The sequence below is a fragment of the Aspergillus undulatus genome (assembly GCF_047715775.1).
Source record: "Aspergillus undulatus strain CBS 261.88 unplaced genomic scaffold BDV17scaffold_42, whole genome shotgun sequence".
NCBI classification, from domain to species: Eukaryota; Fungi; Ascomycota; class Eurotiomycetes; order Eurotiales; family Aspergillaceae; genus Aspergillus; species Aspergillus undulatus.
In genome coordinates this window covers 86026-109773 of record NW_027396646.1, presented here as the reverse complement: position 1 = coordinate 109773, position 23748 = coordinate 86026, and the positions used below count along the sequence as shown (strand labels likewise).

At 51.2% G+C, this 23748-nt stretch overlaps 7 protein-coding genes across 7 annotated transcripts; 2 read left to right on the top strand and 5 right to left on the bottom strand.

Moving 5' to 3' along the window:
* Positions 1-1243: 1243 nt before the first annotated feature.
* On the bottom strand, positions 1244-4235 carry ade1 (bifunctional aminoimidazole ribotide synthase/glycinamide ribotide synthase). The gene is made up of 4 exons (XM_073758567.1): positions 4164-4235; positions 3679-3983; positions 3093-3620; positions 1244-3037 (listed from the first exon to the last, which is right to left on the bottom strand). The coding sequence occupies exons 2-4, from the start codon at positions 3956-3958 to the stop codon at positions 1413-1415; spliced, it is 2433 nt and encodes an 810-aa protein (XP_073613316.1). The 5' UTR covers positions 3959-3983; positions 4164-4235; the 3' UTR covers positions 1244-1412.
* A 761-nt stretch (positions 4236-4996) lies between these two features.
* BDV17DRAFT_152983 (Pet127 family protein) lies at positions 4997-7456 on the top strand. The gene is made up of 3 exons (XM_073754518.1): positions 4997-5162; positions 5231-5286; positions 5357-7456. The coding sequence occupies exons 1-3, from the start codon at positions 5127-5129 to the stop codon at positions 7185-7187; spliced, it is 1923 nt and encodes a 640-aa protein (XP_073613315.1). The 5' UTR covers positions 4997-5126; the 3' UTR covers positions 7188-7456.
* A 494-nt stretch (positions 7457-7950) lies between these two features.
* Positions 7951-12802, bottom strand: BDV17DRAFT_153025 (uncharacterized protein). Its single transcript, XM_073754519.1, has 2 exons — positions 12499-12802; positions 7951-12298 (listed from the first exon to the last, which is right to left on the bottom strand). Exon 2 carries the CDS (start codon positions 12170-12172, stop codon positions 8303-8305), a length of 3870 nt encoding a protein of 1289 aa, XP_073613314.1. The 5' UTR covers positions 12173-12298; positions 12499-12802; the 3' UTR covers positions 7951-8302.
* A 2253-nt stretch (positions 12803-15055) lies between these two features.
* On the bottom strand, positions 15056-16055 carry BDV17DRAFT_269331 (uncharacterized protein; the record flags this gene model as incomplete). The annotated part of the gene is made up of 2 exons (XM_073758566.1): positions 15056-15803; positions 15961-16055. Coding segments are annotated over 2 exons (482 nt in total), but the record flags the coding sequence as incomplete, so codon positions are not given.
* Positions 16056-16392: 337 nt separating this feature from the next.
* Positions 16393-17191, top strand: his3 (imidazoleglycerol-phosphate dehydratase HIS3; the record flags this gene model as incomplete). The annotated part of the gene is made up of 2 exons (XM_073762621.1): positions 16393-16711; positions 16776-17191. The coding sequence occupies 2 exons, from the start codon at positions 16393-16395 to the stop codon at positions 17189-17191; spliced, it is 735 nt and encodes a 244-aa protein (XP_073613312.1).
* Positions 17192-17265: 74 nt separating this feature from the next.
* Positions 17266-18423, bottom strand: BDV17DRAFT_152937 (uncharacterized protein). Its single transcript, XM_073754517.1, has 2 exons — positions 17847-18423; positions 17266-17765 (listed from the first exon to the last, which is right to left on the bottom strand). The coding sequence occupies exons 1-2, from the start codon at positions 18253-18255 to the stop codon at positions 17461-17463; spliced, it is 714 nt and encodes a 237-aa protein (XP_073613311.1). The 5' UTR covers positions 18256-18423; the 3' UTR covers positions 17266-17460.
* Positions 18424-19223: 800 nt separating this feature from the next.
* Positions 19224-21033, bottom strand: BDV17DRAFT_152913 (glycosyltransferase family 32 protein). The gene is made up of 3 exons (XM_073754516.1): positions 20284-21033; positions 20078-20233; positions 19224-20025 (listed from the first exon to the last, which is right to left on the bottom strand). The coding sequence occupies exons 1-3, from the start codon at positions 20560-20562 to the stop codon at positions 19387-19389; spliced, it is 1074 nt and encodes a 357-aa protein (XP_073613310.1). The 5' UTR covers positions 20563-21033; the 3' UTR covers positions 19224-19386.
* Positions 21034-23748: the final 2715 nt, after the last annotated feature.

Here is a 23748-nt window from a genome sequence, read left to right as displayed (position 1 = left end):
AAATATGCAGCTCTATCCACCAAAAGCCTGCCCTACTCTACTGCCCAACTTGACCACGGTCAGAACAGCATGCTACCTTAGGTATAGTCTTTGTATAGTTCTCGCAAGGAATCAATCAAACGCCGCGCCTGTACTCTTCCCTCGAGGGAGGCGTTGGGCTACACCAAATGGCCACATCTAGGGCAGGATCATCTCAATTGGTGCATCAGACTTTATGTGCTAACTTCGCCGAAGAAACCACCGAATGCTTACAGTACTTTGCAGTTCTCTCGTTCTGTCTCAGTTTGCCACAAACCCCCTTCACCTCTATGATGCCTTTCGGCCCATACCACTGCTGTCTTCATACGGGGACAAAATGCCAAAGTGATACAGCTAACTTCCCTAGATACATATAACGTCTCTATGCTGGCTAGCCATATCCATTTCTCTTCATCTTCATTGCTTGCCTTGTCCTTAGGGCAAGCCTGTTCTGAGTTCGTGAAGACAGACCTCGCACGAGACACCAAGGGCATAGTAGGAGCCGTAGCCGACAAGACAGCTAGGAAGATGCTTCTTGCTACCTTAGGTCCATGTCCGAAAAGTCTCATTGAATATTAGAGACAGCACCCATACATTCTACATAACTTGTACGCGGTTTGTGCCTCCACCTCTGGGGTTGCGAAGAAGATATATTTTAGCGGGATACTTGTTAGCTCGCACGGAACTTGATTCCGAGACGCACATGGATGTCCAAACGGGATTTGTCAATAGCAGATGTTAGTTGCTATCGATCTACACAGCCACGAATACATTAGCTAGTCCTTTGAGCACCTCCGACTTTTCCCAAGATTTGGAATCTATTTTTTTGCGCCAGGGTTGAAGGTCTAGTTGGCAAGACCCTAAACGGACGCCGGCGTGGATGCAGATTCAATCAAAGAGAGGCTACGTTTTTTAACTTCCTGCTTGCTGGTCGCGGTTTCAAACGAGCATTTGACTTTTTTTTTTTTTTCTTCTCATTTGAAGCTCTTGTTCCCTGTCTTTACGGTGAAATTCTAGGATAGTTCTGATTCTTGCCGTGAGCCCACTATTCCACTATAATTATGGATATGGAACGTCTTTGCACTGGACACTTGGGGTGAGCGGATAGTTACAGGAAGAAACTAATTGCTGAATCACACTAGCTCAGCTTTGCGAACTTGCTTGTAGGCAGCTCAACGACTAGCATTATTCCGAGGGAGATTTATAACTAGAACAGAACTTTTATGTACATTGTCATGAATGAACATTTGATATCTTCTAGGTTATATAGCACGTAATGTCATAAGCATAAATATTAGATGAACAGTTGTTTTTTTTTTTCAAAAGCACCAAGTATATGTGCATACTTCAAATTGCCCAAACCTCTCGACAGCCAAGCCAGATCAAGAGATAAATTAAGCATCCCACGACTCAAGCCCGGAGACGATGCACTCCTCTTCACCCTCAGCCTTAACCTTGAGCTCACCAACCTGGTAGACCGTCTCACCTTCCTTCTCGAGGAGGTTCCTGACGGCACCCTCAGAGCCCTTCTCAACAACGATAACCATACCAACACCGCAGTTGAAAGCACGAGTCATCTCGTGCGCGGAGACGTTGCCGTTCTTCTTGAGCCATGAGAAGACAGGCGGGAGCTGCCATGTCTTGGCGTCGATGTGCGCGGTCAAGGTTGGGGGCAGCATGCGGGGTACGTTGTCGACGAGACCGCCGCCGGTGATATGGGCGAGACCCTTGATGGCTGATTGGGAGGAGGCGGAGAGAGCTTTGAGGAGGGGCTTGACGTAGATGCGGGTTGGGGTTAGGAGGGCACGGCCGAGGGTGAGGGGTTCGTTTGAGGCGGTGGAGGGGGAGGAGGGCATGGTGAAGGGGGCTGGGTCATTGTAACTCAGGCCAGAGCGCTCGACGATCTTGCGGACGAGGGAGTATCCGTTTGAGTGGGGGCCCGAGGAAGCCAGGGCGAGGAGGACATCGCCGGCCTTCATGGCTTTTGTGTCTGGGAGGATGGTGCGGGCGTTGGGGCCGGAAGTGTTGATTGCGCCGACGGCAGCACCGACAGCGTCGTAGGTATCTTCGACGAAGAGGCCGGGCATTTCAGCGGTTTCGCCGCCGATGAGGGCACAGCCGGCTTGCATGCAGCCGTCTGCGACACCGGTGACAAAGGCGGCGGCCGTGTTGACGTCGAGCTTCCCGCATGAGTAGCAGTCGAGGAAGAAGAGGGGCTCTGCACCCTGGACGACGAGATCGTTGACATTCATGGCGACTAGGTCGATACCAACGGTGTTGTGGACACCTGCAGCGTGAGCGATCTTAAGCTTGGTACCGACGCCGTCGATGGCTCCGATGAGGGTTGGGGATTCGGGGTGATAGGCGGAGTTGGCTGCAGCGAGGGAGAAGAGACCACCAAAGCCTCCAATAACGGCGTCGGTTCCGGGACGTTTAGTCTTTGCGACGCTGCTCTTGATCTTGTTGACGAGGTCATTGCCGGCGTCAATGGAGACTCCGGCGGCGGCGTAGGTCAGACACTGCTGGGCCTCGCGCTGTCGGAAGGCACGGTGGGCAATGTCCTTACGGTAGAAGACGTCTTCGAAGTGAACCGTTTCAATTCCGGCGTAGCTTTTCTTCAAGGCTTCTTCGAGGTTAGATCCGGTAGCGGTGGCCGCAATCACTCGTCCGCCAGCAGTCTGCAGCTCGTCCCCGACAAGGTTGGTTCCGGCATGGAAGATCAGTGTACCTTCCGGCGTTGGGTCCAATGTGATCTTCTTCCCTTTAGCGTATGCGCCGGGGTACCCGCCCGCAACAGCAATGACGGTAGTGGAGAAGTTGTCCTTGACCTTGACCGATACGCCGTCGAGCCAGTGTTCCGTGCAAGCTACCATGATTTCGGCCAGATCTGTGTCGTCGCTGAGGAGAGGGAGGAGAGTCTGGGTCTCTGGGTCTCCGCCTCGAACGTTGTACTCGAGTACCTTAGGGCCGTTCTTGGTCATCATGAGGCCGGTGAAAAGGATACCAACGAAGGGGAACCCTTTATAAACATCAGCGTCATCATCCAAGGATGCATAATACTGTTAAGCACGTACCTTCCCTCCTCATGCCATCGATTGACGGCTGCACGATTGTGCGGTCAATCTCTTCGAGTACCTGCTTCGATGAGATTGGTGTAGGAGCGTAGCAACCCATACCTCCAGTGTTCGGGCCCTGGTCTCCGTCGTAGATACGCTTGTGGTCTTGGGCGGCGGGGAGCGACTTAATGGTGTAGCCGTCGCTGAATGTTAGGACGCTGAGCTCATCACCCTCGAGATATTCTTCAATGACGACCTCATTTCCGGCATCGCCAAACTGGCGGTCGAGCATCATTTCACGGAGAGCCGAGTGAGCCTCTTCCTTTGACGTCGGAATAATGACACCCTTTCCGCCAGCCAATCCATCCGCTTTAATAACAACAGTGTGAGGCACGCTATCGAGATACTGGCGAGCCTTCTCGTAGTCAGTGAAGTTTTCGTAGGCAGCGGTGGGAATGTTCTGGCGCTTCATGAAATCTTTCGAGAAGGCCTTGGAGCCCTCCATGCGCGCCGCGGCTTTCGATGGACCGAAGCACCTAATGCCGACTTGAGAATATGTTAGAAATAGGCTTCTCAGCGAAACGAGAAGGATATGGTTACACACCGGCCTGGAAATATCCCTGGATGCCATCCACCAACGGAGCTTCCGGGCCTGGAACCACGAGGTTGACCTGGTTCTGCTGGGCGAAAGCTACCAGTCCCGGGTAGTCATTGCCCTTGACATTGGCATTCTCGATCTTGGCGTTAGTTCCAGCAGCAGTGCCTCCATTGCCTGGAGCGACATAAACTATATCGACCCGAGGGGACTGGCTCAGTTTCCAAGCTAAAGCATGTTCACGTCCACCGTTGCCAACGATGAGGACACGCAGACGTTCCTGGGTCATAGTGGAGGGTCGTTCTCGAGGAAATCTGTTGTTCCGGCATGAGTTGTTAGAGGCATCCCGCTCATAGAAGAAATGGCACAGAATGGCAGTGTCGGTGATTCAATGGAGGGGCAGTACTAGTTGCATACATGATCGTGCCCCTCCATTGAAGCACAGCACTATAGCTGCCGATTCTCAGCCAATGGCAAATATTGTTGAAACTTACCTCGAGAAGATTCTAGCAGGAGACGAAGCGCTATGCAAAAAGGATAAACAGGGTAAAGAAGCAGAAACCAACCTCCCACTCTCTGTCCGATGTCGCGAGGAAACTTTTCTCCGTTGCGGGACGGCGGGGCCTTTTCCGCCGAAGTCTCCCCGGATTCATGGCCTGTACTGTATCGTAACGTAACATATAGCCAAATTTACAGCAAAGGCGGTGGCCAAAAAATTTATGGATGGAGCTTGCGGTTCATACTATCATCTACCAGTATCGACCTTCCTTGTTTCCAGCATCGCGCGGAGATTACCTCTCATTCGACGTCTCGAGGCTTTCTTCGTGCACTCTGGTCGGATGTTTCGGTCGTCATTCAGGTCTGTGTCGGACCCTCTCCGCGAACATGTCTGTTCCTCTTGTCGGGCAAGAGGTTTAGGAGGCCGTGTACCAGCACGCTTCTTCCGCACAACTCCTCTGTCGCATGCAGATTCCGGCGAGAGAGTCGCAGATGTCGCGTCCAGTACTGCAACAGATGGGGCCTTGCAATCTGTTCCCCAGGTAAGTAATATGCTCCCCTTTTGTGACCGCGCTTCGATTATCGATATGTCTAGTTGTTAACTCTGCCGTTTGCTAAGTCTTTAAACTCACACGAATCCGAAAGCGCAAAGGATCATTCAACTCTCGGAAACGCGCCAGAGAATCAAACGGCGAATAATAGCACGCAAGGACAGGCAAACAGCTCGAGTTCAGAGTCCGCGGGCACGAAATCACCAGACACTCGACCCGATGGAATTCTTAAAACCCCTCAGAAAGTACCGCCGTGTAAACCAAAGGCTGGGGGTACAAAGCCGCCCGGTAAACTTCTTAAAGGTCCTCCGAAGAGTCTGGATGGTAAACCAATGGAAGTGCGCGCCAGCTCGAAGGGTTTTCCGACTCTTGCACCCAGCATTACTGCCATGATGACCAAGAAGGAGCATGGAAAGCTGTGGTGGAATCGCCTATTCTTTGAAGGTACACTCATTCATTTTTCCAGTGACGGTGTAAATGGGCTCGAGACTGACAGATAAAAAGAGGTGAAGGTGGAAACACCACCTGTCCCGGAACTCTCCTATGGTCTAGACAGAGTTCTTTTCAAGTAAGTCTTCTTCTCGCCTTCTCCATCCTTTTCAGTGTTCAGCGTACTCACTAGCTTTCGCTTTGCTTAGTCCTGGAGTATATCACCTTCAAGATCCTCGGTCCCGCGTTTTCAATTTTGATCCATACCTAGGAACAATCATGCCCGTCACTGAATTCGATTTCGCATCTCTGAAAGATTATATCACATCTTCAAAAGATACTACATTGCGAGACATAGCGGCTAAGCACAGGAAGAAATATGTGGGCTCGTCGTCCAGCATGACAGGTGTCCTGTCACATTTCCACTATCTGCTGTCACAGTGGCGCCCTATCAACGTCCAAAATCTTTCTCAAGGCTTTCCCGACAACCTTAAGACTTTCACGGCACTACTGCGTGCTCCTGCGGCCGTGATTCTGCGATACCAGGATGGAACCTACGCGATTGACGCTGACAAAGAGTTCGACTCTGCCAACATTCTCATGAATCTGGGTAAATCAATGGAGAAGCTCCTCACCTTGCCAAAAGAGGAATTTGAGCGCTATCGAAGATCGGCCGAGAACAAAATCACGCCTGAAGAAGAGGCCCTTGTTCCGGAATCATACCATTATTCCACTCAGGGCGATTTCCTGATGAGATCTCAACTGGATGCGTATGATCCGCGCCTTCCGGGTACAGGAATGTTTGATCTCAAGACACGTGCGGTGGTATCTATTCGGATGGATGCACGCAACTTCGAGAAAGGTCTAGGCTATCAGATCAAAAGCCTTTTCGGCGAATTCGAGTCGTACGAGCGTGAATACTACGATATGATCCGCGCCGCCTTTCTGAAGTACTCACTTCAGGTTCGCATGGGGCGCATGGACGGTATCTTTGTGGCCTTCCACAATGTCGAGCGCATTTTCGGCTTCCAGTACATCAGCTTGCCGGAGATGGATTTGGCTCTGCATGGTCAACGAGAGACCGTACTCGGCCACGCTGAATTCCGCTTCAGTCTCAAGCTCTGGAACAAAATCCTCAACAAAGCCACTGCAAAGTACCCTAAACGATCCCTTCGATTTCATTTCGAGACCAGGCTGAGCAAGGACGGCACTACGTACATGAACATCTTCTACGAGCCTGTCACTGACGAGCAAATCGAGGCTATTCAAAACAAAAACAAAGCGGATATCGACGCCTATCAGCAACAAATTTTGGCACTCGAACCGAAGGAGGATGGCCAGAAAAATACTTCGACTCTTTCGGAACATCCGAAGGACACTGAGGACGCCGCCGAAACTGCCCCGACGGCGTCGGAAAGCTCAATCGACAGAGTCGCATCCCCGGTAGAGGAAGGCCAAATGAACTCCGCTCTCTCGGATGACCAGGCCACCGTGGTGACCAAGGACCCTGCCGCCAGCAACGTTTCGGCAGAGTCAGAAAGCTCAGTCGATCCGGTCGTCCCGTCGGAAGAGGATGGCCAAGATCTCTCCTCCGCTCTCTCGGACGACCAGACCACTACCAAGGACACGGACGCCACAGCTGACAACGCCTCGACAGCATCAGAAAGCTCCTCAGCCGATACGGCCGCCTCGGAATCAAAGAAACCGCGCGAGCTTTCCGGCATATGTCTCACAGTCCTAAACTACCACAATGACCAGCGCGTCGAGCGCATCGAGAACTTCAAGCGTACGGATAGCTGGACCATTCGCTACCAGATGAGCGACCTGGAAGGTCCCAATCTCCACAGCTTCTACGAGAGCTGCCAGAGACGTCGTGAGCAGCTTCTCTTAGGTGACAGGTTCGAGTCGGAAGCGAAGGTGTCGCCGTACATTGCCAAGTTGTGGAGGTTGTCTAAGAAAGGTCGCCAGTATCGCGAATTCATTGATAAGTTCGATAAGGAGATGGGGTACCGTGTTGTTGATCAGCGAGCAAAGTCCTGATCAGATGATCCGAGATCTGAGCGAAGTGTTATGGTTCACTTTGCTCCATCTGTTTTTGAAAATATATAATGGCGTCCCATCGGTTTAGACATTGCCCCCTGTATGTAACATTATCTTAGATCAGGCGTTTGGTGGGGGTGGGGATGTACAATATTTTGGTCTTTCTCCGTTGTCAAAACTGTTCAACTTAGCTCGATACATATAGAACTACTAGCCCTTGCGAATGTAAGTCGCCAACCCAAAATATAATTAATGCCTACTCTCTTGGATGTCACGTCAGACGGATCATTGACCCAATGGCCAAGGGGAAAGAAGTTGACACTTGCCAATATATACAAACATCGCTGCCCAATAATATATGTACATCCAGCCTCCAGCTGCAAGTACCAACAATGGTATGTAAAAGAGTAACAAGTATGCTCAAAACAGGTCCCAGACAAATTTACTAAAAAAAAGACAGATTTCGCCCCTTTCCAACAGTGATAGGATATGAGATAATATGCAACAAAGACAGGACCGGACTGAACCTATGCATGTATGGGTCGGGCAAAGAGTGCGAAGGTGGGCTCTTCTTTGGAGACCGAGAGTGGTTATTCTATATCATTAACGATTAAGTCATGTGAGATGTGTAGGAAAGTATCACGTAGGACCTCCAATGACTGTCGGACAATCTTCAAAAGCAGTTGGCATAAAAGGTAGCCGAATCATGCGCCGGACACGCGAAATGCGAAGTAAAGGAGACAAGTACATTTGTCTTCCGGATGCCGTCTGACTCTGGGTAGACGGATGAGAGGAAAGAAATAAAAGGTGAGACAAGAGAAAGGAGGCCGAGCTGAACGCAATGACCATGGAGGTGGTGAACGTAAATAATATCAAGACGAGGGTATCGAACGTGAAGAGCAGGGCTCCCATGCATCTGCTTATGAGTAGTAGCGGACAAAGGAACTTGAGCGAACGGTGGCATGAAAAGCTTAGGGGTGGGTAGTAAGGTAACGAGTATCGGGTAGCGAAGATGGTGTTGAGATGGTTGATCATAAATCATTTCTGAGATGCCTACGAAATGATTCGAGGTAGCTCACTGTGGGTGGGCAGAGTGCCTGGTAAAAACGATTGACCTAACGGAATTCTCCTAGGTCGAAGTGAGGCGGTGACCATTCCAGAATCGGCGGCCTATCCTCAGATACACACACCGTTCCAGATTTCAGAGTCTCCGTCTTCTTCCGTTCTCTCGTCGACAGAAAGCCCCTCAACGTCGAAGAAGCCGTTCCGTACGCGCTCTTCGAACTTGCACCTGTTCCGGTGCTCGTAGAGACGGTGCTCGAACTGCGAGCGCTGCGCACGCTGCTGGATTTACTTACAGCAGATGGCATCATGGGAACAGGAAGTGCAGAACGGGTTGATGAGCCTGACAGACCATAGTCAGGTGTCTGGAAGGAAGGTCCTGACCTTGCCGATAGATATGGGGACTTCTGAAGCTCGTCGTCAATGCCGCTCTCGACATCAAGACTCTGGAATATCTCTAGATGCGGGCTTTCGTCGGTTCCCCTGGTCTGTGGCGGCGTCTGCGAACTTGGTTGCTGGACTTCATTCGTAGACAGCGTCACATCGAGCTTGAGTTGTTGCAGCATGGTCCCAAGGCTTGCAGCGGTTGCAGGGCGTCCATCGCTCGCGTCATCGTCACCGGTCGGGTCGGTCTCGTCCTTGGCAATTCCACTGGCCTGGTTGAAATTCCGGAAGAGATATCGACGTAAGCGGGAGACTTCTGTGTCCCATTTCATGCTCAGCGAATGGAGGATAGCCTCTACCTGGTCATCGAGAGGGGGCTTGGGACTCTCAACAGCAGAAAGTGAGCTTGCAGTGGCGCGGATGTGGCCAAGAGACTGTGAATGCTTGGTCAATCTACTGCCGACCGAGATATGTTTGGAACTGATCGCAGCATGCAATGACCGACGGAGAGAACTTGAAGTTGAATGTTGAGATTGACTCAATTCTCTCTTCACATTCGCGATCTCTCGGCGCACCTTGTCTAAGGACCGGGTTCTGTCACGATCCATGCAGGAAAGGCTCAATAAGGAATGGTTCTTCTGGAGGCCGTTTACTAGAACCGTAAACGATTGAAGATTGATGTCGTTGTTCTCACAATGAACCTCCCGAAGGCTAGTATTGTTCTCCAACACGGAAGCTAGAGTGTTTGCACCTTGCAATCCGAGCTTCTGGTGTTCAATCTTCAGCACCTTGAGCGACTTATTGTTCTTCAAGCCGGTGAGGGCCAAGTTAAGGCCAATTCCGAACCTGGCCACATCCAGATGAGCGCTATCACCACTGATATCCAGATCCTCAAGGGTATCGTTCTCTTCAAACATCAGCTGCAACGACTTGCTTGTCTCAGGCCCGGCATCGTACGGAAGGGATGCTTTGGAGATATCGAGATACGTCAGGGTACGATTCTTGCGCAACGCCTCGGCGAGCTCTTGAAACTGCTGCTCTTTTTTGAAATCGATCATCCGCATTGACAAATGAGTGGGCGTCTTGTCTTGGGCGATGGCGTCGCAAAGGTATGAGCAGCCAAGATCCAGCCGGTTGTCGTTAACGTAGAGATGGAGATCGCGGCCGCGCTCCAAAGCTGACAGTGAATGCAGGAAGATTGCCACGTCCTGCCCAGTGAGACCACATTGATCGAGTCGGATAACCCGAAGGCATTCGGAGCGCTCACTGGCCAGATAAGTAGCGATTGCATCGACTGTCTCCCTGTTGACAGGCGTTTGGCTTAGTGAAAGTTCTTCGAGTCGCCAATGGAATAGAGTTTGAGCTGTGATGAGAGTTTCAGGACCGGAGGTTCTAGCAATGCGCGACAAATCAAGCTTCTTGATCTGATCGAAATAACCAAGGTACTGCTGCAGCATGTCTGGCTTGATTCGGCCTTGTACACCGGAAATATTGATGGCCTCCAAGGTTGAAACTTGAGCAACGGTGGTTGAAAGGAGCAGGTCAATATCATGTAGTGACAAGCCGCAATTTCCCACTTCAAGCGCCCGGAAATGGCTTCCTCGCTGAGAAGCCGCATCGACGAGATAATCAAGATCAGAGTCACCAAGTTTGATTCCATTCAAGACCACCCAGTCAACATTCGTGAGTTCTCGCCGACAGATTGGAAAAATCGCTTCGGGGATACCACATCCTGGGTCATGGCTTTCGCTATCGGATTTGGGTGTTCGGCTGAGGGTATACGAGAAATCTAACCGGCGGAGCCATTTGCTCTTCAAGGTCAAAGCCCGAACTTCCTGTGAGAGGACAGATAAGCTCTCTTGTCCCGGAATGTGAATTTGAGCTTCGGCGCGGGTCAGGTGTGCATCTCTATCGTTTCCGTTGGGATCTCGCAGATTCTGGAGTGCATCTAAGCTAACCCCGCTAAAAGAAATCGATCGAAATGACTCATTGTACCGCAAGGTCCGCATGAGCGCAATCAATTCCAATGCCGTATACTTATTTCGGCGCGGGGAAGCGGGACGTAGCAGCTTGAAGCAGGGAGCATCCTCGCATTGTGTATCGATAGTGTATCTGATATTGGAGGTATCGATACCATAGCTAGCGCAGTGAGCGACCAAAGTCCGATCGAAGCAACCATAGTCCTCATCAAGACAGATCGGAGGGAAATTGTTCTCATTGTTGAGATCGCGAGGCACGATGAAGTCGTAGGGCTGCCTGAGCCACAGTGGACGCAAAAACTCAGTCTGTTGCCTGATCCAGTAAGCAATTTCTAGCGAGTGGACAGATGCCAGAAAGATTGAACATGGCTTCTGAAGGGGGGCCCGGAATGTCAAATGCAGACTATCATCGCCCCACTCCATCGACAAGCAGGACAAGTTCATAAGGCCGAATGACGTTGCGGAATCAAGGTCGGAAAGAGACACGGTAGAGGAGCCGCGATTCGAGACCTTATGCAACGCAACCAGATGGAGTTTGTGCAACCCGAGGGCAAGATAGCATCCAGTCGGAGATAGCTTGGTAAGTTCGTCCGACGACGCCCGCGTCGGGGACTTGGTGGAAGCCATCTGAATAACTCGGAACATACGAAACGTCTCTGGGTCGTAGTCGCGTTCGTGCTCAAGTTTGCTGATCACGCAGTCTAATGCCCTGGGATCGAAGGGCATAGGGGAATTGCCGCGTGACATTTCGGCGGCGGATCGAATTCCCACCATCCAAAGATTGAGCTCCTGGGGATCTGAGGTTTGCATTTGGATAAAGGTGGTTTTCTGCATTCGTTCGTCCATATAGGCCATTTCTACCGAAGGCGATGGCTTGCCGTCGTCGAGCATATAGACCGCAACAATACTGTTCAGAGGTATACCTGTGGACGCGTCCCCCAGAGCAGAAAGCTGCGGATCTTGCAAGGAGCTGATCGATGCGATTGACTGTCGGTTTGCGGCTGCTCGGGCCATTGACGGAGGGATCGTGGGGAACATTTCCAGCGCTTTGTTGAGATTCTTGAACCGAACCAAATGCGTATCCGTGAGCACAAGATACTGACTCTTCTTCCTCCATACGCCTCCTGTGATTTGGACCTCGCCATGGTGTAAGAGCATCGAGCCAATTCCATTTCCTTGCCCGTCCTCGCCGTCGACTGAATATCGATTCGTGTCATCATCATTTTCGAGCGAATGGAGCGACCGAAGCGAGCCGAATATTGAATTCCGCCTCTTTTGGAGTGATTTTCGCCGGCCTTGGAGACCATCCAGAGCAGGTAAGGTGGCCACTCTGACTGGAGCTGCAAGTTCAGGATCCGGGTCACCAGTGGAAGCTTCCGGGGGACTGGGGTTCCGGCCCCCAAAGAACCCTGAGTTCCGTCGCTGTTTCTTTTTCAGGACATTCGGATCGTTGCCCGTAGGTCGATCGAGTGGGATCGGACCGGGATTGGGGGTCGTCGACAGCGGGCCGAACGAGCCCAAACTCTTTCTTCGCTCTCTCTTTCCCAAACTCTGCGCCATCACGGGGTAAAAGCACGAAAGTCAGAGAAAGAGTAGAGGCAAAGTATAGTCGAGTGCAAAGAGCGGGCGGAATGAATTGAAAGGACGGAGCAATTGTCACATCGAGACAGCGAGTTGTCGCACTCACTAATGGAAGGAGAAAAGGAAAAAGCAAGTCAGTTGTCACCGGACGAGGAGCAGCAGATATTCAACGGACATGATGCAAGACAAGCTAAGGGGATAGGAATTAGAAAGGTGGAGAAGGGAAGAGACAAAGCAAATGGGGGAGCGAGGAAGGAGAACCTTGGAAGAGGGGGGAAGGTGTAGTAGAAACAGGTGGAACGTACAGCAACTTCACGAAGCCATCGAATACTGATCCCAGATCAATGAGGCTATAACAAGTTGAACAGAAAAGAAAAAAAGAAAAAAAAAAAGAAACGACCGAAGCGTTGAATTCGAAAAGAAAGGCGAAGATGGCAAAAGATGTCGAGACTCGAGGGGGGATCTCCAGTCGAGAATCTGAGACAGCCGCCCAATTAGAAACAGTGCTGAAGGCAGCTCCCAGAGGCACGGCGACACACTAGAAACTTAATAAGTCCAATAAAACCCAGGGGACGGTTATAAAACAAGAATGAGGGAACCGGGGTTGCAATGCAAAATATCAATGAAATAAATGATGAAATTAATGAGGAGAGCACCGGATGGGGCAATTGAGATGGAAACAGCACACCACCGGGGTTGTAGCGAACAGACAGACAGACAGAAGAAAGATTGAGACAGAAAACAAGAAAAGCAATTGTGGTTGAGTTCCTGACCCAAGATCCCGCGATCGTTATGATGTCAGCAGCAGCAGCGCAAACTCGGGGAGTCAATGAACGGCCGGAGATTGTGACCTGCAAACACGCTGGCAATAATTATTGCTTCTAACAGGGAACTGTTCGACGGGTCAAGGTTTTTGATCCTAAAGTTTTGACTTGAAGTTCCTAAATTCACCCCGGATCAGGAACCTCATGCAATAATATGGGCCTCTGAATGCGGATGCGAGGAGGCAATTCGCTCCACCACCCACACAAAGTGTCTGATGTTGACCCACGACTGCTCCCGCCGACCTGGAGTTGCCTTCAATAATGCCCTGATCGCCCAATTGACGGCGGCGATTGGCATAATGTTATTCGACGCGGCTACAAAGTTAAGCAATCTCTACGTCGGTGATTCTCGTCTGACAGTTCATCTTCATTCCATGTCAATGGCATCTTCAATTCTCAGACCTCTGTTGTTCAACTTGCTCTCCATGTCCAAAATTGGATTGATTCGACGCCGTCGTTCCAGAAGCTGACCTTTCGCTCTTTAGGCTTTGGCACCATGCCCGCTAGCTGCAGCAGCAAGGGCTGTGCAGCTCCACTTTCGAACTGCCTGAATCGCCTCATTTCCAGGACCGACTGCGACTGAGACAACGTGAACCAATACGAGCCTGGAGACGCGCGTCGGAGAAGCATATATCCCGCTCGATGCCTTCTTTTCTTAGTTGATTGACAGCAGTGCTTCGTTCAGCCCTCCGTCGCCTCAATCTGTTGGTCCATGAATCTCAACAAGTAGGCTGCCGCCTCGCCCCTAGCCAGCCGTCCGGGATCTGGATCGTCGTTAATTAAAGATCGACGAACTACTGTCCGGACTCTGCCAGCTTACGAATGATATGAGAGAAGCGTTGCTTGCTTCCGGACAATCCGTTTGGGCGGGTGATGTTTGAGGCTTGGCTGTTATACAAGTAGTCAACAACTTATGGCTCTCGCCTCTTTAAGCTCACGTTGAGCATATTCGCATTTAAAGTCGAGACGTCTTCAATTGATGGTTCTTCCTGCCATGGAAGGAGAACAATCAACCTCCTTGACTCCGGCTCGACGGTACTCAAAGTGCCTGTTCGATCTCCAAATCCGACCATGCTTTGTCGTCAGCATTTGGAGAAGAAACTAGCTGAGCTGCGGGCTGCTCTCAGGTGTCCAATGCTGGTGCGGGGATGCCCGAAGATTCACTACGATTTGTAGGGCAGCTGCAATACCCTTGTTTATAATCGGTAGATCGGCACAAAGCATTGCACCAAGGGGCCCCCATGCTGAAAGAAGAGACACCAAAGCGCCATTCCCTAGTAGCTCCAAATATCTGAGAAGACAGCCAGGTCTCTCGCAGAGGTCTGGGCTAGACTAACAGGTGGGATCTGTTGAAGTCGGAGTGACAACGGATACAGCACGAGCTGTCCTGATACTACATATTCTGATGGATTTGTTCTTAGCTTCGCTGAACCATTCACGCAAACAACTGCTAATGTAGCCATAAGTGCGCCAACCGGCAGTGGACAAAATCATCCTACAATACAGTGTAAGAACCGAAAGCTTCGTGTTATTAGCAGCAACAAAGTAGAATGGGGTAACATCCATTCGACCTACGGCGCAATATCGGTGAATAGCTCCATTGCCCCCTACCCAACCAGGTATTCGGACTTGGAGAGTCATGTTTTGTAGACTTGCACCAGTAGAGGCAGTCTATCATCGAGACATCCTGAATCACACGAAATAAACAGCATATTTGTATAGATGGTGGGTTGAAGTCTGGTAGATACTTTTGTCTCAGTCACATGGGGCCTCCGGCTCTAAAGCTTTGACTTCAGCTCCAGACATTATTCTGCAGCTTCCATGGTTCTGGGAACCTGCGCTAGCCCAGTTCAGAAGGCAATACGAGATGCCCGGGGCGAACTCCGGGTGCCGTGACAGGGCTGCAGGTGCTTTGTAGATTGTATTCCTTCCTTTGTGGATGCAGATAAAAGAGGTCGTTAATACATATACAAGAACTTCCTATCTTCAACGGAGTACTGTTTATAGCGATTCCCTAAGCTCCTGGCCACCGTTCATTATAGCAATTACAGGTACTAAGGAGACGGCACTGTCTAGCTAGCTACCCTGGATAACTTGTATGCAGAGTGGTGATGATAATAGATCGCACACTGTTGATTTAATATGGATATGAATGAAGTATCTACAGTCTCGACCCTCAGGCATGAGTCTCGAACATGGGGGGTCTCCACTATCTACAGCGCGGTCAGCCTCGATCCAGTAACATGAAACAACCGAAAAAAGCTGCAGCTCACTCTATTGCTCCTGAATCTGATTGCGATCCCTGAAGAGATTTACCGTCGCCGAAGCCACGCGCTCGGTACTCCGTATCTACGAGAGACAACGCTTCACATATTCTGTATGGCTCTCCGGGCCAACACTCATTCCTGATATCTTGCCATATCTGCCTCCCTCTGCGAGTGCAACCGCTCTGCCCGCTTCACTTTCCTTATCGTATTGATATAATCATTAACCCTGTGCTCAGCATAGACGACGCCGCCGAGCGTCATGGCCGAAATCTGCAGGTAGACTTTGAACTGCGGCGTTAGGCCCCTGTAAATCCGCGATGCGGGAGAGAGCCACTCTGAGAACCCTTCCATTGGGCGGTAGAATAGTCTCGACTTGAGGGATTCGCCTGAGAAAGGCGATGGTCTTCGCGGAGGGGTCTCTGGCTGCATGGGTGCTGGAAAGCCTGTTGCTGAGGGGGAGACTTTGATTGGATGCGGGAGGTTCATGAGCATGTGGAGGAGGATGGAGGTCGAGGCGAACTATAGCTGGTCAGTACTCAGTACGGAATAACCCTGTCAATGCCATTGCTATGCCAGTCAAGACCGAGAATCTTCCATTGCCCCGTATATCCTGCAAGCGGCGGTAGAAACCACCCCGGAAGCTACGGCATGAAGGTTGGCTGATTGATAGACATACCTTAAAAGCACCATGCAAGAACCCACGAATACCCTCATGAGTGATTTCATCAGGCGGTTCAATCTCCGCCCTTTGCGACGGCGGCGGAGGCATCGTGGGTGACCGAGTTTGTGAAGCTGCTTGATCTTATCATATATCAACCACATAGACGATAACGGCGGATAGCCATGACGCAGAAGGATCAACGGTTGCTCCCCTCCGGTAATACCAGTACGCGGGACATTTTCCGCCGAAGAAAAGTCCCCAGCTTCACTTAACCAACGGCGTCACTTGAATTATTCAACACCACTCAATTGATCGGGCACTTTTCTATACGCCATATCGATTCGCAGATCATCTAGGTCGCTCGATCCTTACTATCAGAAACCAACGCAGCTATCTACAACTCATTCAATTCTTATTACCCAACACAACACAAATAACAAAACCAAAATGCCCCTCCAACCCCGTACAGCATCCCTCAGCCGGAACACCAACGAGACAAAAATCCAAGTCTCGCTCTCTCTCGACGGCGGCGTCCTCCCTCCCTACGAACCCTCAACGGTCTTCCCCGCCCCCACAGACCCCGCCGAAGCCGAAGCCGCAAAGAAGGGCATTGTCCCGCCCAAGGATGCCGCGCACGCAACGCAGTTCACGCCCACGCAGCAGATCACCATCTCCACGGGCATTGGGTTCTTAGATCATATGTTGCATGCACTTGCTAAACACTCTGGGTGGAGTTTAGCGATTAGGGCGAAGGGAGATCTTTATAGTGCGTCTTCACTCCTCCATGGTTACAGGCAGGCAGACAGGTATGCTAATGAAATGAAATGCAGTCGACGACCACCACACAACAGAAGACACCTTCCTCGCGCTCGGCAGCGCATTCACAACGGCCCTTGGTGCCCGGCAATCCCTCGCCCGCTTCGGCCGCGGCGACGCCCCCCTCGACGAAGCCCTCTCGTGGGCTGTAATCGACCTCTCGAGCCGGCCGTGGGCGGTCATCAACATCGGCTTCAAGCGCGAGAAGATCGGCGACCTGAGCACGGAGATGATCACGCACGGGCTGCAGAGCTTTGCGCAGGCGGCTGGTGTTACCCTTCATGTGGGTTGCACATACGGGGACAATGATCACCACCGTGCGGAGAGCGCGTTCAAGGCGCTTGCTGTTGCCATTCGGACGGCTTGTGCGAGACGTGGGGAGGGAGAGGTTGGGGCTGGTGATGTTGTTAGCACGAAGGGGGTGCTTTGATTTTCTTCTTTTTTTCTCTTATCTAATTTAACGTACATGTCTGCATGCAACTCCGTATGCCATGCCATGCCATGCGGTGTCATGCTGCTCCAGCGTCACGAACAATATGAAAGCATAAACTCAAACCAGACCCAGGAGCAGGAGCATCGATCAACGATAACCTTTTCTCTGTCTCAACCTCATATAAACCAAGCAAACCGCAAACCAAAAGAGCGACCACACTCTATTTAACCAAAGCAAGACCTGGAAGTGCCTAGGCCTAGGCAGTCTTAGATTCCAAGCGCCTTCTTAGCAGCATTCCAATAATCCCTGCGGTCATCCACCCCAGTCTTAACACAATCCGCAATGTAACCAGCCCAGCCCTCCTCACTGCCAGATTTTAAGGCTTCCCTCTGCTCCGCAGTGCACTGGGTCGTAAGGAACCAAGCGCCAGAGCCGAAATCGCGAACGGGGTCTTCAAGAACGATATCGAGGATCGCCTCCATGTCGTCGCCGGCTTCCTTGACGCGGGGGGCGAGAGCCGGGAACGAGAGGGCGTATTCTTTGTTGTAGTCGGCGGATTGCATGTTGCGGGCTGGATTAAATAGATACTCGTTAGCATATTGCATTGCAATCCAATAATCAAGTTAGATTAGGGTAGGTAGGGTATACATACTCCCCTGTCCAGCCGTCGGCGTAGGAAAATGATGCTTATTATACCGAAAGTCCCCCGTCTCGAAAGCCATCAATCCCAAGACAGCAGCCTGCTCTGCCTTGCTGGTGAGGCCAAAGTACTGGAATGCCTTTGAGATCGCCGGCGCGGCGTCCTCGGCCGTCGCGCACTCCTCGGGGAACTGGGTCACGTTAAAACATGAGACCGACTGAGGCGCGAAGGCCTTGATTTGGGCGGGCGTGATGATGATTTCTGCATCGGCGCCGGCGCCGGGGGAGGGCGTTGGGATTGATGTTGGGTGGGAAGAGGGTGCTGCAGACGCAGCGGGAGTAGAGGATGTGTCTGCAGATTGGCAGGCGGGTGCTGCGGAGGCGAGGAGGGGGAGGAAGGCGGCGAGGGCGTAGAGCTTCATTTTTGTTGATGGGTGAATGTGGTTGGTGTTGATGTTGATGTTGTGTAAGTAGACAGGTATGGCAAGTCGTACTGAATGTAAGATAGACAGTAATGATCGAATGGAGGAAAGATGCAAGTAAGATGCAGAGAAACAAGAAAAAACCAGGAATTTATACACTCTGAGTAAAAACAAAGCTGAAGAATAGCGGCCAGCAGCAACTATATATAGGGTTACAAGCCTCCCCTATAAGCCTAAAGGCAAGGCTGAGGGCTGACGGTGGACCCCGAAAGCGCAGCCAAATGCAACGGCTGAGAGCCTGGGCAAAGGAAAAGGATTCGCGCCATCGCCAGACAAGGAATGGTGGATTCTTTCTGACAGGCCTGACAGGCCTAACATGCCAGAGAGTGGACAGCGTGCCTGGCAGGACAAAGCCGCCGAAACACGAGAATGTCAAGGCTTAACCCTGTCAGCGGGCAGCTCATTGTTGGGTCTCCAAGATCCGAGGGAATGTTGGGCCCTGACTGGTCGGATCGTCTGTGCACCTCATGCACCGTGGAAATGTCTGAAACGCCACGGCCAGCGCTTGGTGGCCTGAATCAGGGGGCCAAAGCTTGGAGCTTTGATGCTCATCTCATCTAGCTTTATTCGCTGAGTTTACAACTACAAGGAACCATTATCCAATAGAAGAAACAGTAAATGTCTTTAGTATCTTGACATTATTATTATCTCGTCGCGGCTCAGCTAGCTCCAGGCATCTGAAACGTCGACACGTCCACCTCCAGTTCTATACAACGTTTCAGACGGTTAAATGCAGTAGGGTGTAAAAGGGGGCAAGAAGCGAAGACGCTCACGCGAAAAGTCTAGTAAATCAAGACATCCAAAGAAGCGAAAAAAGGCAGATAAGAGGCCGATTGCGCTGCCTAGCAGATCGCACCGTATACCGATCACAAGACATCTTGCCAAAACATGTACAAGAACCAATGCTCTAAGAAGCGCTCGGTCAAAAGGATCCCCGAAACTCCATACATGCGCTGAAAAGAAAGCAAAAAAGACATCCCTGAAACGCGATGGCCCCTACTTACGGGCATAGATTCGTTGAGACAAAGAAAGCAGAACAAAATCCATTTCAAGAAACAACAAGCAGTCGGTTTAGTCGAGCCGGCTGCCGTATTCATAAGACGTTTCCGTAGGGCCAGCTTCCTCGTCGTCTTTGAAGCTGACCCGGCGAAGCAGGATGGGCATCGCGCCACGCGGGCGGCGGGATGGAGAAGACAGGCGGGTGAAGCCTGGAATTGGAAGCTTGGTGTAGCGGTAGCGGTACTTGTTGCCGAGGAGAAGTAATCGGCCGTACGCCCACCACAAGCATAGTCCAACAGCACCGGCCAGAACAAAACCGGCAACTGTGAGGAGCATCCAGTGCTGACCCATCCAGAAAATCAGCCTGGCGTCCTTTCCGTGCCAGCTGTTTCCAACATGGTGAGTGAAGAAGCTCCAGGAAAACCGGTTGTATTCGTCTTGCATGAGGATTCGGACGCGCGCCGCCTCGCTTGGGTTTTCCGCCATGTACTCTTTCCAGATGACAGACAGGAAAAGAGGACCGGTCGAATACATGACTGTAATATATGGTAGGAGCCAGCTGCGGTTGTACGACTGCAGCATTTCAATCACACGGAGGAAGAACGGGTGTTGCGGAACAGACCCCATGGCGTCGTTGGAGATACCAGTAGGAGCGGTGCGGCGCACCCACGCAGGGTACGAGAGAAGAGGATCTAGACGTCGGTTGCATCCCTAGTCAAGTCAGCATGTTGTCACCTCTATAGTTGTCGGAGGTATAACGCACATCGTCAAGATCAATGTAGGTACCACCGTAATAAGCCAAGACGAAGTAACGAATTGAATCGGCACGCTGAATGGGATATTTGTAGTTGTCAAAGGTATCTAGGAACCAGGGGTATTCCGCAGCGATGAAGTCGCGAGATTTCTCGTTTGTCCAGAGCTAGGAGATTGTTAGCGCCGCGCTTCCAGAGCCGGGGGAGGGCCAAGTACAATATATTCGTAATCCGGATGCAAGTCAATGCAGCTTTGCTGAGCCTCTTGCCAGACTTCGGGAATTGAGTTGTTCTTGTATGTTTGGTGGATGATCTTGGGGATGACCTGGGGTCGATGTTCGATCAAACTCGAGTTTGGTGATGGAAGCTCCGCGCGGTGAATTGCATCGGCTGAAGCATCCTCCAGCAACAATGACAAGAGTGTGGAAACGCTGCGAATGAGAAATGTGATAATAAGGAGGTTCACGACGAGGAAGACCAAAAGACCGCGCCGCATGATGAGAGTTGGCGAGGGATGTGATAGACCCCTATTTGACGAAATTGATTAGACGGAGCGTAGGACGAGGTTCGATTCAGGCGACAGAAAGCAATCGATGCAGATTTAAGGTCGTAAAGTTCGTGGCAGGTCAAGAGGAAGGTATTCGAGTCGTGATCAAGTATATAGTTGTAACAGCGAAACGCGACTTGAGGCGTGGAGGACAAGAAAACGACGAGGTTAACAACGGCCGTAGTTCACCAGCATTAGCGGATGTTGCAGTATAACCCGTACTTGACCCCAGAGACAAACTGGTGGAAAAGTGGTCGAAGTCTGGGGATGAAGGGGAAATTGTAGTTGTCAGGTCGGGAAAGGAGTCCGCCGTCAACGTTTTTGAGTTTCCCTCAACCCGTGTCTCCTCGGCGAGTTTAAAGTTGGAAGGAGTGAAGAAGCGAAGCTCGCTAGCTCGAGGGACGCGACAACGGTAATATAGTACACAGCGCAAAGCTGAAATGGCTAAACCCCAGTAAATGAAAAGGGAGGGTGGACGACAAAAGGCAAAGGATGATTGGGGAAGGGATCTTCTCTTGTAGTATTGGCAGTTGGGGAAGGAGGGGGCTGAGGGAAAAGAGGGTAAAATAGGGGGAATTGGAGGAGCGAGGCTATTTTAAATAAAAGAAGGGTTAAGTGAGCAAAGAAGGAGCGAACGAGCCTTAGCTACCAAGCCGTGGCATCAACTGGAGTCGTGGGAGGGAGTGAGAAGAGTGAAGGAGAGGAAAGGTTGGTGGGTGGAGGAATTGGGAAATCTGGAGGCTTGGAGCAGCTGTCGTTTGGTAGAGTGGGCAGTGGGCGGCGAAGTCAACAACGGAGCAACAACGGCCCATGGTTAGCGCTGCAGGCCCTTGAACTTACGGAGACGCCAATCGACTACTGCTAAAAAGGGGCCGCGCAACAGTGGACCTGTATGCTGAGCCTCCGCCACTGCACTGAGATGTTTGGACGCAGTAAGAATATGCTATTTCTTTCACAGACAGCGCCGATAGCAGTCCAGTCAGATGCTGGCTATACAATCTCAGTACAAACTCGCTGCGAGCAATCTTCCTGGACAACTGCAGTATTCCCCTGTCGAGTTACGGGCGTTGGCGCAGTGCATCTCCCATCTCCGTATCCGTGTCTGGCTGCCTGGCGTGTGCAGTGGGCCCTGGCGCTGAGCCACTCGACCGGACTCCAGTCACAGCAACCCCTGGTCGGCCGGGCGCTGGTTAAAGGGGCGCTAAGAGAATAAGGGAATCCAACTGCCTATGAAATGCCGGCTCGCCCTTCCAGCCTCGCAAACATGCAGTCTCCACTCTGGTGGCTGTCCGTCTCGTCAACTCCGTGGAAGGATAAGCGCTGTCTGTCTTCATCGAAAGGGGCTGTCGCTGTCGTCGCTGTCGCAAGTCTTCTCCAACATGGGACAAGGGCCCAAGGGCCATCACATGGGAAATGCACGCAAATTGACCTGTTTTAGGCAACAGCTCTCAACAATTGAAGGATAAGAAGTTATCGACGTTAGAAAGCTTGAGCTGAAACCACCATCAAACACGAGGCTGAAATAATTCCAGCTTCCTGTGTTCTCTCAAGTTTGATTCACTCCGCTGATTTACGTAGTATTCGTACTTTCCAACAATCCTATAACAATTCGTACTATAGGAATCCGAGCCTGAACCCTGAATTTGTGTAACTGGACGCGCAAATCTCCGACGCACTGTTGCCCAGACGGCCAAAGAATGGTGATTATTGGAATCGCATAACGAGAGTCCGCGTCCGATCCTGGATCTTTGCGACTTGCGAGCTTCAAAGTTCAAGGCTATGGGAATCAACCTATCATATTGAGGTATTTGATTGCACGGATTTTGTTGGGAGATTGGATTCTTTAGAGCGGACGAATTCATGGTAGTAATTCCGATCTTCGTACCCGTACTCGTATCCCGTTGGGTGATCTAAACGGTGCTTCCGTCCTTAGTTAGCGAAGTTTCTCCGTTGCGACGCGCGACACCCGGCAACGACAACACCATTTACATAGGTAGTTTGTCAAGCGATATACAAATGGTGTCTACCGGGCAACGGGCTCAGTTCGCAGATGATCAAACCCTCCACTCTCCTCTGTAGTGGTGTGAGCGAGATCCCCTCGCCAACTGCAGAAGGGTGCCACACGAGGAGAAAAAGCAAGGTCCCATTGGACTCTGAAGCAACTACCGACTCGCCAAGGGCCGCTACATTAAGATTCAACCTTGAATGCCACTATGCCACTATCGCGACTTGGAGTCTCGGACCCTAGCTCAAGGTTGCCTTGGGACCTGACATTTCGTGACGCGAGATGAGGTCAGTCGACTCCTCCATTACAGTCTTCATATTGCAGGCCATAAAGCTTCTATTATTATCGCAAATTTGCATACTTATCCTGGAGCCTGGATGATCAACATATAAACAATTCTACATACGAGCGTTAACGCCCGTCACCGTCACCTTCACCGTGGCCGCGTGTCCGTCACCCCACGACCCACGGTCTCCAACCTCCAAGGCTCAAGGCTGCCGCTTACAGAGTAGGCGGGCAATATGCGCTGCAGACGGGACGAGCTACGAGCTCCATACCAAAATAAGCATCACAGCATAAGTGGTTCATGGTTCATGGTTCATGGCTGAAGCCTGGAGCCTGTAGGGCTTAGCCTGTTTTACTCTACAGAGTAGACACGCATGCGCTCGCGAGCGCCGAAACGACACGATCGAGTACCACTGTACCAGGAGATAAAAAGTGCCACTGGATGCGATAAGCGGCCTGCATGTCACTCAATCGTGGTTATTCGTGGAGTTCAGTCTTGACGTGCGTAATGCTGCATGTGCACTGCCATGACAGATATAGAGACGTACCAGTAACCAACCTTATGCCAGTTTACCTTTTATTGATTTATGCTAAAAGCCTAAAGTTAATATTCTGATTGGCAGGGAGGGTAACATAGAATTTTCCTGACGTGTGAGTGGCTTGCGGTGTTGAAGTGGCACGCTTTTCCATTATCATGGCACATGGAATTAACTGCTGGACTGTTTTCTGAGTTCAACCTCTCTATCTTGATTTCTAGAATATGGGCGGTGACGTACACCTCGCCGCCATCATCAATCGAAACCATACAATGGAACGTGCTTCCACGTCCTCTCCTCAGGCTGGGT